At 44.4% G+C, this 15,715-nt stretch overlaps 1 protein-coding gene across 1 annotated transcript; it reads right to left on the reverse strand.

The window, feature by feature from the left end:
* SNRPD3 (small nuclear ribonucleoprotein D3 polypeptide) lies at positions 1-15,530 on the reverse strand. The gene is made up of 4 exons (XM_042910943.1): positions 15,415-15,530; positions 13,876-14,019; positions 2,321-2,513; positions 1-219 (listed from the first exon to the last, which is right to left on the reverse strand). Exons 2-4 carry the CDS (start codon positions 13,999-14,001, stop codon positions 158-160), a joined length of 381 nt encoding a protein of 126 aa, XP_042766877.1. The 5' UTR covers positions 14,002-14,019; positions 15,415-15,530; the 3' UTR covers positions 1-157.
* Between the last annotated feature and the right edge of the window lie 185 nt (positions 15,531-15,715).

Genomic DNA, 15,715 nt, shown 5'->3' on the forward strand with positions numbered 1-15,715 from the left:
AACAATCACCACCATATTTATTTAGTTTAACATTTCCTCTGCTCTAAAGAGAAAGATGTCAAAAGAAAACCTAGAACATATACATAAGCATACACCCCCCTGAACCCAGACAACCTAAGGGAAAAAATAACAACAAAGTTCAGTTCAACAGATAAATTTATCTTCGCTTCTGGAAGATGTTTCCACGCCCCATTCCACGTCCTCTTCCTCTTGCAGCCACTGAAAGGTAGGAAAGAAAGGAAAAGGCCAGGTCAGTGAAGTCAGTGAGTGCTCATGCCACAGAACAGCCAGAGCCCTTCCTTGGACACTGACACAGGAAAGGGCCTGGAAGGCCACCTAGTCCAACACCATGCCCACCACATGTCATTTCCCCATTGCCTGGGGACTGATGCCTGACATCAGAGCTGGAGGGTGCACCAAACTCCTGCCTTCCAATCCAGTCCTGCTCTCAACAAGAGGCCAGGAGTCAGTGTGTTGAAAGCTAAGGTGGTCTGGGAAGCAAGTGTGAGAACCAAAGAAAAGATGAATTCCCAGAGCTGGCCTAGGGTGAGGTAATAACACATGACAGATGAATTTAATTCACACTTAAAATTCTGAAACAAATGCTAAACATCTGTTAAATCTGGGTGGCAGGTTTCTTTTTTTTTGAGCTACCCTGAAATATAAAACGTTTCGTAATAGCAAAGCAAAACCACACCCCATAAGAAGGACATAGACATAATAAGCTGCTGTTGTCTATGACCCCAAGAGTTCTAGGAGAGAACCAGTGGCTTTGAAGGACACGTGAAAATATTCTGATGGCTGCTAATCGGAGTCTCACCCCTCTTCCCACTTATAGAGCCTGGAGCCGACCTGAAGAGGGAAGGAAGTCACCCAAGAACCCAGCGACAAGCTGATGGGACTACAGCAAGGGACTGGCAGCACAGATGACCCAGGCAGAGGCCAATGGGCCTGGGTAAACTCACTGCCACGTGCCTTCTAGTGCAAAACTACTGGGCTGAACCTTTTGTTAGAGAAGGCGGTGTAGTTATACAGTGACAATGAGGGCAGGCCTCCCTGAGAAAGCAGAGAGAAAAGCAGTTCTAGTAAGAAAGCCAGTATTCCTGAAAACCATTCCTTCACCAGGACAAAGGTCCAGAGCTTCTGGTTCTACCTGCCCACAAATGCCACTTACCTAGGAAGGGCAAGGAGATTCTCTGATCAGCTTTTTTGAAGGACATTTTAAAGGATTACTCTTACATCTTTAAACTCAAAAGCTACCTCATATATAAAATATGCATAGCAACAAAAGCACTGATGGAGAATCCAGTGACTTTCCTGCACTATAAATCTTTCTACCGACATACATTTTCTAACAAATACACTTGCTTTCTAGATAATCATCATGGCAGAGCTTTTCATGGACCCAAACATAAAACCTCTGACTAGGCTGACCTAAAAGAAAGGCCAGACTAAAGAAGGTCACTGGGTCACTGGGGACATGCTGAAAGGAAGGATTTATTTTCAAATACAAGAATATTCGAAAACAGAAGTTCAGTCCCTTTAATGGGTAAAGATGGCTTAAAACTGCTTATTTCTTATATGAAAATGGATCCCTATCATCAGCATTTCCCCCCATGCATACTGGGTGTCAACAAACACCCCCAGCTTCTCTGGGAACTGTTGCCCCACTGCTTCAGAAGTCAGCTAATCCAAACTACAGTGCCCCTGCTCAGCAAACTAGGTAAGAGCAAGCTTCCCCCAAACTCTTTGGACAGAATTTCTGGAAACAAAGGGCCTCCCAGAAATTCATTATAGGAGACTTATCTACTCTCTCATTTAAGATAGGAGTCCCCTTCCTTTTTCTAAGGAGGCACTTTGGATTTTGAATAAGCCTTAAGAGGGGCGCCTGGGTGGCGCAGTCGGTTAAGCGTCCGACTTCAGCCGGGTCACGATCTCGCGGTCCGTGAGTTCGAGCCCCGCGTCAGGCTCTGGGCTGATGGCTCGGAGCCTGGAGCCTGTTTCCGATTCTGTGTCTCCCTCTCTCTCTGCCCCTCCCCCCTTCATGCTCTGTCTCTCTCTGTCCCAAAAATAAATAAAAAACGTTGAAAAAAAAAAAAAATTTGAATAAGCCTTAAGAATGTGATCAGGTGAGGCAAGACAGAGAAGGCGAGATAAGGCCCCCAGATCTTCACAGGTGTGGGCCCCAAGCCTGCAGGGTGACAGATGTAGACATGGCTGAAGTCGAAGTCCACCCTATGCCCAGGCAATTAACAGGGCCCTTTCCTAAAAGATACATGACAAACACATATGTTAAAACCAGTGCATGAGGAGCACATACCTTGGGCCTTCAGAATAGCAGCTTTTCCCCGGCCAGCCCCTGAGCCTTGGTTTTTATTTTTCATGCTCTTTAACATGGGCGCATTTTTCAGCATGTCAGGCAAAATGAGAAAGCGGATCTTGCTGCCACGGATGTACACCTGCTCCAGCTGTGCCACTCGGCCGTCTCTGTATGTAACTGTGATGTTGGACATCTGGAAGGGAATCAGTAAGGGCCAACAGCATGAGCAGAGAACAAGGACACACAAAGAGGGGGAGCCTTGGGCGGTGGGAGGGCAAGTCCAGAAACGCACAAACTAACATCATGAAATGAAGGAGCCAGGCAAAGCCAGGGAAATAGGAGGACCTACGACGTGTGCGAGGGACTGTGCAAAGAACTTCACATATATGATCCTCATAGCACCTCCAGGATAGGTATGAGTATTCCAATTTTACAGATAAAAAAAACAAACAAAAAAAAAAAACAAAAACACACACAAAACTAAAGCACTTGTCTCAAGTCCAACAGCCAGAATGAAAGGATCCAGACTCAAACCCAGTTGGCCTGACTCCAGAGCCCTAACTCTGCTATACTGCCTCCCCTGCCAGCATGTGAAGGGCTCTCAATGGTAAAAAAAACTATAATTTAAACAGCTCTGAACTGCCTGTCCAAACTGTGTCCTCTCTTGCATCTGTCCGGCACACAGATTGCAAAGGGACCATGAAGGTCATGAGTGTGCACCAGAGGCAGCTCTTACCCTCCCAGACTGCATATTCAAGAAGGCAAAATAGAGCCTCTTTAGCTTCAGTGACTAGGAATGGAGAAGTATAGGTGGTGATGCCTGTATGAAGGGTCCAGAATAATGGGGAAGGTGTGAGGCAAGAGCCTGCACTGAGAGACACAACACTTGGGCACCAACCCATAGGACACGAGAACTGGAGCAGAGCAAGGGGACAGGGGACAGAGTCATCACCATGGAGACTATGGGGGTCACTCAAGTTTGTGGAAAGAGGGAGGGTGGACAGGGTTAAGGCAGCACATTGGAAAGATCAATATGCCAACATGCATAAGCTATGGGATGGAGAGACAGGGACCCTAGAGGGGAAACCACATGGCAGACTGGCTTGGCATAGAAGGGTGCCACAAACCTGCCAGTGCCAACCTTAACAGGTTCCCACAAAAAGTAGCTTATTTTGAATCTTTTGGATCGAAGAGTATTATAATTTATTCAGTATAGGTCAAAGCCCACAGTGTAAAGAGAGATGCTGTCTCCCAGATTTCTGACTGGTTTGTTGCCACCTTTACATTCCTTTTCAAGTGCTAACTGGCCACCCAGCCTCTGCAAGAACATCCAGGGTGAAAAAAGAGTAACAACACTCTAGGGCCATCCTGCTAAATCTGTGCAGTGGAACAGTTTACAGAACTTCAACCCACTGCCCCTGTTCCATCCTCAGGGGTAACAGGTCTCAAGTTTCCCATAAATCTTCTGTTCCAGGCTCAACATCCCCAGTTTCTTAACAAATTCCCACACAGGTTCTAAATCCTTGCCATCCTGTTCTTGCCTTGAAGAATACCATAACCTCTGATGTCACAAATGAACACCAGGGATGGTTAAACTACTTGAGAAACCTGGGTCTGACCCAGGCTCACAAATACCAGACACGCCCATGACTCTGGAGCAGACAGAATAGGACTGAGAACCTATATTTGAGAACTGGCCCTGCCGTTTGTTAGAAATGTTACTCTGGGTAAGTCTCCAGGTTCAGTTCACTCATCCACAAAGGGAGGAAAATACAACATAACAAAGCCAACTTTTACGGAGCACTTATTAGTGTCCCAGGCAATTTCACATCATAACTCAAATAAATCACACAATTCTACAAGATGGATACCATCATCATCTCCACTAGAGAGATGAAGCAGCACAGCCACAGAGGCAGGTCTGTCCCCAGAGGCCACACCTTTACCCACTCTATTCTCCTGCCTAAGGTCACACTGCCCCTGTGTGGCCTGGACAGGACCTGAATTCAGGTCTATCTAACTCTAAACTCACACTCTTCAACGATACATCAGATCACCACTTACTTCCTCCAATAATTAAGGAACAAGTCAAATGAGACAAATATGTCTAAATGATGTCCCTATTACCTAGTATATATTAGAAACTCAGTAAATAATGAATCTAAATGACAGTTAAGACATCTATTTTGGAGGCTGTGCTATTGCTAAGCTACTTCTCCAGCACATCCCAGTACATCTCACCCATTCCTTTGTCAAAACCTCCCCAACCCACTTTGAAAATCCCCGACAGAGGGTGTTCTGTAAGACCAACAAGACAAACTGTCCTGGCTGAAGCAGGAAAGGGTCCAGCATCAACTGACTCCTATGACAACCCTAATAATGACCAGGTCGGCTACTGCTCTCATGCACCCCCTGCAGCACCCACAAAGAAATGGCTGCACTGTTATAAAGCCCCACAGTCTCGCCCACCCACACAGCTTGTTAATAAGCCTGAGCTATGTTGGCATCACAAGCCAAAGGCAACAACTTGAGTGAACTAAGTTTCAGTGAAAGTCAGGCAGAAACACCTACCTTACTCAACTTTCCCAAACAGCCACATGAAACACAGGTAGCATAAACCAGGTCCCTAACTGAAATGACATCTTGGGAGAGAGATCTTAGTACAGTCAAAATTGTGGGAATTTCCTCACACATCCAGGTCCAAGAGGAAAGCAATGTTGGGGTGCCTTGGGGTCACTGATCACAATATCCGTGTTGTGGGACACATAGCAAGCACTCAACAAGTGTCTGGTCCCCTCCTCCACTCTCCCCTCCCCTACCATTAATAGCAGAGCCTCCCTCTTTTGTTCTGATCCCTTCTACTCAACTTCCTGCCTGAAATCTGACACTCCTAGAGGCAACAGGCTCTAGCAGGTTTACTCTACACCACATCTTCAGAAACTGTGGTTAAGACCAGAGATCTGGGGCTAAGAGGTACAGGTTTAGATCTGCTTCTTCCATGTTTGGTCACTCTGGGCATCTGGAAGCTTGTCCTCAGAGAAGTCCTGCGAAAGATCTATTGCACATAAAAACACTACCATAGCACCTGGTATAGAATAAATGAATGGAAGCTTCTGGTACTATTAAGCACACAGCCTTCTGGAGACAGGTCCCAGCTTGACAAGTTAAACTAAGACTTTTAAAATATTTAATAGTACCCAGATCTTGGTTTTTAAATTTTACTCCCAACCAAAAAGAAACCAAACCTACCTGAAGAACTGGCTGATTAAGACTTGGGATAGGGAAGTAAAAGATGAGCCTGTAACATACATCTTGTTCTGGAAGGTTAAGTACATGCTCTCCCAAAATGGCCAGGACACACTAAAAGGAGCCAGCTTCTGGACCAATTTGGGATAATTCAAGCAAAGCAATGACAGTAACAGATTATAATCCATTTAATGAAACAGAAACCCATAAACAGAAACTGATAATAAATGGATAAACGGGGGATAAGGAAAGGCTCTTCCATACGGTAGACCTAGTAAATAAAGAATGATGGAGTTAAAAACAAAAACCATTCTTTTGCAACCATCATAGTACAAAGATTCAAGCATCTTCATTCAAGAATCCTCACTGAATGCTAAATGGGAGGGGGGGTGGTGGAGGTGCCAATGAGAAACCGAATACACACGGTATTTATTTAAAGAATCTCCCCCACAAAATTCTCATTAGTTGCAAAACGAAGAAAGAATATACAGTGGAGAGACCACAAGACACCTCACCCAAATGATCAAGGTTAACATCACCAATAAAGGGCAAACAGGTGTTTGGGCCTCCAAGTGACACCCTGAGAAGGAGAAATCACTTACACAGTAACAGCCAAAACAAACAAATAAAAAAAAAAAAACCCAAATGTAATCATGAGAAAACACCAGAGAAACTCCAATTAAAAGACATTCTAAAACAAGTAACTGGCCCTATTCTTCAAAAACATCAATGCTGTGAAAAGCAAAAGCAGAGGAACTGTCCCAGACAAAAGAAGCACAAAGCAAGCTGATAACTAAGCGCAGTATGTGATCCTGAACTGAACAGTACACAGAGGAAAATACTGTATGTACAGATTACATCTAGATAAATAGTTTTTCCTTCTAGTTAGACAACTAGGTATCTGAAGAAATTCCCAAACACACTGCATTCAGAAATTTCAAGAACTTCCTGATATTAACTCTAGGCAGTTGGCTAATGACAATCATGTGAGGGCTTCTTTCAGGTTATCATTTTTACACGAAGAACTCATGCACAGGCCATTATCCTACAGACCATTATGCCATAGTGTGGGGAGGGCGGGGGGGAGTTGAACAGTCCAGTCAGTGATGGGGTGGTCATGCCAAAGTCCCCAAAGCATTATTTCAGCTCCTGCAGTCTCTGAACTCTATCACCTTCTCTCACCAAGATTTCCAGGAATTATGTTACTTTAAGAACTGTGAAGAAGCTCCTGGGTGGCTCAGTTGGTTAAGCGACCAACTTTGGCTCAGGTCATAATCTTGCAGTCCGTGAATTCAAGCCCTGCATCGGGCTCTGTGCTGACAGCTGGAGTCTGGAGCCTGCTTCAGATTCTGTGTCTCCCTCTCTCTCTGCCCCTCCCCCACTCATGCTCTGTCTGTCTCTCTCTCTCTGTCAAAAATAAATAAACATTAAAAAAAAAAAAAAGAACAGTGAAATTTTGGGTTTGACCGTTACCCTCCTATTTTTGGTTTTGGTCCTTTTATCAAGATATAATTTATATATAACATTGCCGAAGTTTAAGATACACAGTACACTGATTTGATAACATTTATATTGCAGTATGCCTGCTATGGTAGCATTAACTAACATTTCTATCATGTCACATAATTATCATTTCTTCTACAGATGAAAACTAGTAAGATCTAGTACCTTAGCAAATTTAATGTTTATGATACAGTTTTGCTGCCTATAATCACTATACTGTATATTAGAATGCCAGGATTTATTTATCTACTAACTGCATACCCTCTTATCTTTATTTAATATTATTTTTTAATTTATTTACTGAGAAAGAGTGAGCAGGGGAGGGGTAGAGAAGACAGGAAGGGGGAGAGCACAGAGCCTGATGAGGGGTTCAAACTCATGAACCATGAGATCATGATCTGAGCCGAAATCAAGAGTCTGATGTTAAACTGACTGAGCCACCAAGTGTCCCTACATTCTTCTTTTTAAATAATATTTACTGTGCTTCATGATCATACACTTAACTCATACTTGTCATTTTTTAAATGAAAAGAAATTTTCTTAAAAATTTTAATCCCATATAGGGCTGGTTCAGTTTGAAGAGCATGTGACTCCTGATCTGGGGGTCATAAGTTCAAGCCCTTTGTTGGTAGAGATTACTAAAAAAAAATAAATAAGAACTTTAAATAAAATTTTGTGTTTAGAGAGCGAGCAAGCACAACCAAGTGAGGCGGGGAGGGGCAGAGGGAGAGAATCTGAAGCAGCCCAGTGCAGTATGGACGCGGGCCTCAATCTCACAACCCTAAGATCATGACCTGAGCCAAAATCAAGAGGTGCTTAACTGAGCCACCCAAACACTCCAAACACCAAAAAAAAATTTTTTTAACTTTCAAAAAAATTTTTACATTAGACAGAGAGAACGTACACATGTGCACACAAACTGGGAAGAGGGGAAGTGGGAGAGAGAATCTTAAGCAGGCTCTGCTGGAGCCCAACATGGGACAGGGCTCCATTCCACGACCCTGAGATCATGACCTGAGCCGAAATTAAGAGTCAGATGCTCAACAGACTGAGCCACTAAAAAAAATTTTTTTAATCACATTTAATTCCCACCAAAAGAGAACTACTCACTTTGGTTTTCCTCAAAAACTTAATGCATTTTTATGTATCACTTATAATCTGGTTTTTATATTCATAAAACTGGGAACACATTGTGGAGATTTGTTTTCCCCGCTTATGTCAACAGCATTTTCCCATGATGTTAAATATTCTTCTATGTTCTTTGACTGGATGCATAATATTCTTTGTAACGTCCCCTAACTTGTTTACCATAATTTATTTAACTCATTAGAGATGTCTGTTGCTGGGGAGTCTGGGTGGCTCAGGTGGTTAAGCGTTAACTTCAGCTCAGGTCATGATCTCATACTTCGTGGGTTCAAGCCCCACATGGGGCTCTGTGCTGACAGCTGAAAGCCTGGAACCTGCTTCGAATTCTGTGTCTCCCTCTCTCTCTGCCCCCCTCCCCAACTCGTGCTCTGTCTCTCTCTCAAAAATAAGTAACACATTAAAAAAAAAAAAAAAGGAAATGTCTGTTTTCAGGTTTCCATCATCAAAAACAGCACTGCAATATAAACCCCTGTCCACCATTTTTGATTTTTAGAAGCAGAATTAAAGCACCAAAGGTGCTTAGTGCTTCTATATTGACATATGTTAAACATTTAACATATCTATACTTCTACTGGCAAACTAGTAAGGAACCCTTGGTAGAATTATTCATTTTATTTTGCCATCTTTTAAGTTTAGAAATTCTTATTGTTCCCCAATTTGCGTGTCTGATAATAAGGCCATTATTTTTAGACGTCAAATGTCCACTTCACATATTTTCTTCTGTTAATTAGCCATTTTTTGACTTGGGTCATCCACTTTTAATTGGAAAATTAACATTTCTACTGTAAAAGCTATTTATATGTTTAAATATAAACTTCCATCATAAAAAAATTATGAGATGCACTAAATGTCTGAATACGGACTGTTGCCGAGCTGGGAGAACCTGTCTAGCATTCACTAAGACTCTACAAAAGAACCTCTAGGGACCCCTCACACTGGATACCTAACAAAATCCAGCCATAAAAGTTGCCCCCCAAAGGTTACATAAATATAGTCTATAAAATCAAAATGATGTGCTTATTTCAACTCATAATTCCTCACCTTAAACTCATTTTTTGTTTTTAGTATTTTACCAAGTATCTAACTAGAAAGGTTATTTCTTAAGAAATATATATTTTTTTACTTTGAAGAAAAATCCCCTTGTTCCCTCCTTAACATTTAATAAAGACAGGATGCTTCAAAACCACGGTTAAGTACACATAACCAAAAACAGAAACTTTCCCATTTGGGGTCCTCTGGCATTAAATCACCAGGCTGAGCAAGAGACAGGATCAGGTCCCATCTCTGCTACAAACAAAAATCAGCTCAAGACTACATGGAGAGCCACAGAGGCCTTTCTCACCCCATACACACAGGGCCAATAGAAGATGCTCGCAGCAGCACGTGCAGGGCTCTGTCACCCATAATGATGCCACATTCTACAGCACTTGCTAGACGATCATGCCTGCCCTGCAGCTGTGGGGTACAGAAGAGAAGGACAAGGCTCCCAGCCTTTCCAGCCAAACCTCAGATGCCAAGAAGCATCTACATCCTCTGACCCTATGAGCACCATCTCAGGGAGCTCATCATAGGATTAACGCTTGCATACGTTACATTTTCAATGTCAAATAAGGACTGTGGTAACAGGCTACATTAAAAATACCCAAGGAACCCAAAAAGAAGGTGTATTTTATTTTGTTTTGTTTTTTTTTTTAATTTGTTTTAAATGCTTATTTATTTTTGAGAGAGAGAGAGAGAGACAGAGTGAGTGGAGGAGAGCAGAGAGAGAGGGAGACACAGAATCCAAAGCAGGCTCCAGGCTCCGAATCGTCAGTACAGAGCCCGACGTGGGGCTCGAACTCACGAGCCGTGAGATCATGACCTGAGCTGAAGTCGGACACTCAACTGACTGAGCCACCCAGGCGCCCCATTTTATTTTGTTTTTTAATGTTTATTTATTTTGAGAGAGAGAGACGGGGGGGGGGGGGGGGGGGGGGGAGAGGGGGGAGAGGGGGAGAGGGGGAGAGGGGGAGAGGGGGAGAGGGGGAGAGGGAGAGAGGGAGAGAGGGAGAGAGGGAGAGAGGGAGAGAGGGAGAGAGGGAGAGAGGGAGAGAGGGAGAGAGGGAGAGAGGGAGAGAGGGAGAGAGGGAGAGAGAATCCCAAGCAGGCTCCGTGCTATCAGCACAGAGCCCAACACAGGGCTCTATCTCGTGAACTGTAAGATCATGGCCTGAGCCGAAATCAAGAGTCAGATGCCTAACTGACTAAGACACCCAGGCGCCCCAAGGTGTATTTTGTCTGGAGACGTTGTTGACAACATTATATATAAAACCATATCTCTTTCATTAAGGCCCAGGGGGAAAATGTCTCCCACATCCAAGCGCCAGGGAAAACCGCACAACTGGTATTTTATCTTAAGGACACCATGCATTTCAGAACTGCTGATTTCCCTCTGTCAGGACTCTTAAGTAGCTTAGAACAGAATGTACCTTTATTAAATGTACAGGGATTCACGTTTACATTTCTGGGTACTAACAGCCTGGCTGGCTTCATTTTACAGTCTACCCCAGGTTACCTGTACCTTGACCTATCTGTCCATTTTTACCTTACCATATAGTTTTTTTGTGAACCACCTCTAATTTTTTTTGAAAGCAGAGTAAAAAATACATACTAGAAACCCAAGACACATCCCTAGGGGGAAAAAAGTCCATGCCAATTGTGGTTGTGGGGAGATTCTCTCATTTGGTTTCCAAATCTTTGTAGTGTGTGACTCACCACACTTTTACAATAAAAAATGCTATTAAAACCCAACATCAAATGGCAAACACTAAACTCCAGTTGCCCTCTAGCAAAGGGTAGCAAGTGCTAAGGGGATGCTCTCACCCTCAAAGGGCAGACTAACTGGGGCCAGGAAGGAAGGAAAGCAGCGAGTACTGCAGGAGCCACTGGCTTATACATCCCGGGAATGTGTGAATGAACTGTGCTATGTTTACTATGGTATATTTAGCTATGCCACAGCCTACTGGTTTTATTCAGTGAGCCAGGCTTAGGTAAACTCAGTGAAGCCTCGGCATCTGGGCACGGGTGGTGTTATGGGCTGAATCCTAGCCACCCCCGATTCATATGTTGAAGTCTTAACACCCCAGGATCTTAGAATGTGACCATATTTAGAGACTGGATCCTTACAGAGGTAAGTGGGCCCTAATTCAATGTGACTTGTGTCCTCATAAGATGCAACACAGGAAACAGACACAAAAGGAAAACCACGTGAAGATACAGGAAGAAGAGAAGCATCTATAAGCCAAGGAGAGAGAGGCCTGGAACAGAGCCTTCCTTCATGGCCCTCAGAAGAACCAACCATGTGACATCATGGTCTCTAACTTCTAGCTTCCAGAACCCTGAGGGAATAAATGTGCTGGTTTAAGCCACCCAGTGTGAAACTTTGTTATGACAGCCCTAGCAGATTAACATAGGTGGGAAGCAAGTGGCTGGCTCCCACCATTTGACATGCATTCACTCATTTATTCGGCACTATAATGCTGAGGCTGAGGTGCTATTTTTATCCCTGATTTCGAAAGGAGGGAACAGAGGGTGAGAGGTGCAAAGCTCGCCCCAAGTCACACAGGATAGCAAGCTGCAACCTGATTTGAGATCTATCACCTGGCTCTATGTTTTATATCACACTGTCCACATGTGAGAGATCGCCAAGGTGATCTGGTCAGACATCCTCATGTTACAAATGGGAAGTCTGAGGCCCTGGAAACTCAGGAGTTGTCCAAATAAGCAGCTGGATAAACACATTAAGATTCCCTACCCCAGTCTTGCATTCTAACTCACCAAAATAAAGTATCTTAAAATGGATGGGGATGGCTTAAACCAGAGGACTGGATCTATGACAGGGGTATCTCACAAAGACAAGGTAGGCAAGGCCCCACAGGACCTTGAGAGAGTCGACATCATCTACCCATATGGCATCAACACTGAAGAGAGAGGGGCGCCTGGGTGGCTCAGGTGGTTAAGTTAAGCATCCAACTCTTGATTTTGGCTCAGGTCATGATCTCATTGTCCATAAAACTGAACCTTGCATGGGCATGACAGCGCGGAGCCTGCTTGGGATTCTCTCTCTGCCCCTCTCCTCCACCACTCTCTCCCTCAAAAAATAAACATTAAAACAAACAAAAACACTGAATAGAGAAACCTGCAATCACTAGGTGTCTATCTCCCTGAATACCAGGGAAATGGCCCCACTTGCTTGTCAAGGTGGCAGGAAGATGATGCTCAAAGCTACGATGAGATCACAAATAAATGAATGAACCCTGTGAAGCAATGATAGTTAGTACACCTGATCTGCAGTGTGACCTTGGGTAAGTCACTTTCTCTTTCCGACCTTCAGTTTTCTCACATCAAAAACATTAACAGGAACCATACGTGGATATGTATAATGTGCATGGCAAAGAACTAGCTGCTGCACACACACAACTCATTTGATTTCTAGAATGGCCCCAGGGTGTGTTATCCCTGTGGCAGTCTTCAGAATGCACTGCTCAGATCTCCCCTCAAGGGTTGTCAGGCTATGAGGCACGGAGGGAGCTGAAAGCCTCCAGCTTCCACCTGTAGGATCAATCACAGCTTTCGCCCTGAAGTCAGTCTCCCCAGACTGCCAGCCAATGACTGGTCACGGTAGGCATCCTAGAGCCAGGCCGTTTCTGCCCCATGCTAGAATTCTTAGGCTTAGACTTCTTCTAATGAGCAAACTTTGTTGGCTGAGACTTCTTCAGAGATATGCTACCATCTAAGGCTCTTCCCACTCAATCCTATCTTTTCCCTCTCCCTTTCCCCAGCACCAGACCAGTATAGATTGAAAGCTCTCCTGCCTACTCCTACTCCCTCTCCTTTATCCTTCATTGTCATTTCCCCCAATAAATCTCTCACACAACTAATTCTGTCTTGGTATCTATGTCCCATTTCACAGATGAGGAAACTGAGGCAATTAGCATGATTAAAGTCAGATAATTAGGATCCAACCCTACACCTCTGATTCCAAAACCAAAGTTCTGAACTGATGGTTTAAAGAATGAAGGAGAAAAGTGTGCTGATATACCTTGCAAAAGTAATGCTATATAAATTCATGTGATTATTAGCAAAATGCAAAGCGGTGCCACGGGAAGGGCACAGTATCAGGAAGCTGCTCCAACATTTATTAGCGGAAGGACATTCAATAGATGAGTCTTTTAATCTTATCCTATTTTATGGATGACAAAACTATCACTGAACCTGCTTACCTCACAAGATAGTTGCTATAATCAAATGAGACTCCTCCTCCAAGAAAGAGTGGAAGCTTCTGCTAACTGCAAAGCATTATGCAAGCATGTAGGGGCAAAAGGAAAATAGCCCTGAATCTGATGAATTCTACCAAAGGGAGTAGTGCCACTTCTCTTAAACAAGTCCTCAAGACATGGGAAATGATTATAGGATGGAGAAAACAAAGGGCAAAGTTAAATATTGCAAATGGCTTTTATGCTCACATCACCACACCTAGAACAGTGCCTGGCACACACCAGGCACTCCGTAAACAACTGTTCAACAAGAAGGACTTCAAAAAGACCTCCAACCACTATCTTTCTGTGCTCCAATAGAGAGACCCAAGCTTCCCCCATAACCTCATGTGGAAAGCAGGATACCTGGCAGTTCATGTTGTCCTCCGCCTCAATGAGCTTCCCACGATACACCTCGCCGGTGTTTGTCTCACATGTCACGATGTGACCCTCAGCCTCGTGTAGGACTTTAATCGGCACACCAATAGACATCTTGGCAGGAAAAGAGTTCTACAGTGAGAGAGACACCAGTTAGTTCATCTTTCAGAGCCTGAGAAGTCATGTGGCACATATCATGCCTCCCTTAAGGCCTGACACTCCATCAAACTTAGTAAGAATGCCAAAGCTGCCATTTTGTACAGAAAAAATGCTTAACTCCTAGCTTGAAGAAATTATGTGGGATGGGGAAGGATGGGGGGCTGGAGAGAGGGAAGGCTAATGGGATGAGAAGAAAGTACCTTCCATCTCCCTCCATGCTACCATATGCCCCTTTATCTTCATCAGATAATCAGTAACCAATACTGTGTGCGTACACAGTACATCAGGGAGCTGAGATGTAAATGCCATACAATGTTTTTGGCAACCCAGAGATGTGGATGACACCACTTTGAGAACCCATGATGTAGACCTAGCCAATACAGTAGCCACGGTCCACATGTAGCTATTTAAACTTAAAGTGAAATAAAATGAAAACGAAACATTTACTCCCTCAGTCACATTAGCCACATTTCAAGTGGTCAATGGTCAAGTGGTCAATGCCCAGGCTTACAGTACTGGGCAGTGCAGTAAAGACAAAAGGACCCAGGCAAATCTAGAAGGGGCTGTGCATTTAATTCAACCCATTAAGTACCCTTTGACCCCCACTTACTTCATCAAGGTTCAAAGCAAAAGTGTTCACAAAGAGACAACGAGCCACAGGCAGGAAATGCTTGGAGGAGAAACATAATCAGGGCAATCACCTGACGTACAACTCAGAGACAAGCAGTTTTCGTATTCCCAGATGAGCAAGTACTGAAGGTTAAAACACATCACGTGTGTTCAAGAGAGGAAAGGGAACATGAGGGTAGGAAAGACAGTCACCCTTGGTGAGGAGCCTCAGGAGTCTGATTTTATGCTGAAACAGTGGGGAACTACTGCAGGATTATAGGTAAGGAATGACCCAATATAGAGGCAGAAGCACTTATAAAATGGATCAAACACAGCTTATTTTTTTCAAACACAGTTTAGGAGCAAGGAAACTTGATAAAACTTCTGTAACAATATGGAAAATATTGAGAGGATAAGTGCCTGAAAAGGGGATGGAGGCAGAGATGCAAACAACTTTGAAAAATATTACCCAGATGGGACTTGGGCGAAGGAAGTCTGCCAGAAATGATTTCAACACTACTGCTTGTATGTTCGGGAAAAAACATGGCCTGGAGAAGTACAGAACGCGAAGGGCATGTACTTTGGGGAAAAGCGAACGAACTTCCAGGCGCTAGCGAGGCAGCGCTGATGTTTGAGTGACCCGGGCTTCCCGCTCTTCTCTCTACCCGAGCCTCCCAGAGCTCCTCGGCGGCGCGTGCTTCTCCAGCCCCAGAACCCTCACAAGTGCTTCGGTCTACCCTCGCCTGCCCCAAGCCTCACCTCACCGGCTCCGGCCTACTCTTCCTTCCCCGTGCGGCAGCAACTCGAGCAACTGCGAAAGTGTGAGCCAAGGAATGGCGGGTCCCGCGCTCCCAGAATACCACGCGTTCCCAAAATGCTGCGCGCAGAGCCCGCCCCCTTCCTTTTCGTAGTGGTGAGCGCGGTCCTGCCTCTGCTTCCTCTTCACCCTACCGGCCGGGAAACGTGGACTCTGGTACCATAGTTCCGGCCCCGGAAGAGAGGGCTGGTGACGGCGCCCAGGTGTCGCCGGAAACACTGATCCTGGGGCGGCAAGGGGGGG

The sequence above is a fragment of the Panthera leo genome, chromosome D3 (assembly GCF_018350215.1).
Source record: "Panthera leo isolate Ple1 chromosome D3, P.leo_Ple1_pat1.1, whole genome shotgun sequence".
Lineage (NCBI taxonomy): Eukaryota > Metazoa > Chordata > Mammalia > Carnivora > Felidae > Panthera > Panthera leo.

Bases quoted from the DNA above. Each gene is read 5' to 3' on its own strand.
- SNRPD3 (XM_042910943.1), bottom strand. From the start codon at position 14,001: ATGTCTATTGGTGTGCCGATTAAAGTCCTACACGAGGCTGAGGGTCAC. The intron at 2,514-13,875 runs GTATCCTGCTTT...ATTCCCTTCCAG, and splicing joins AGGACAACATGAACTGCCAG to ATGTCCAACATCACAGTTAC. The intron at 220-2,320 runs GTATGTGCTCCT...CCTACCTTTCAG, and splicing joins TGCTATTCTGAAGGCCCAAG to TGGCTGCAAGAGGAAGAGGA.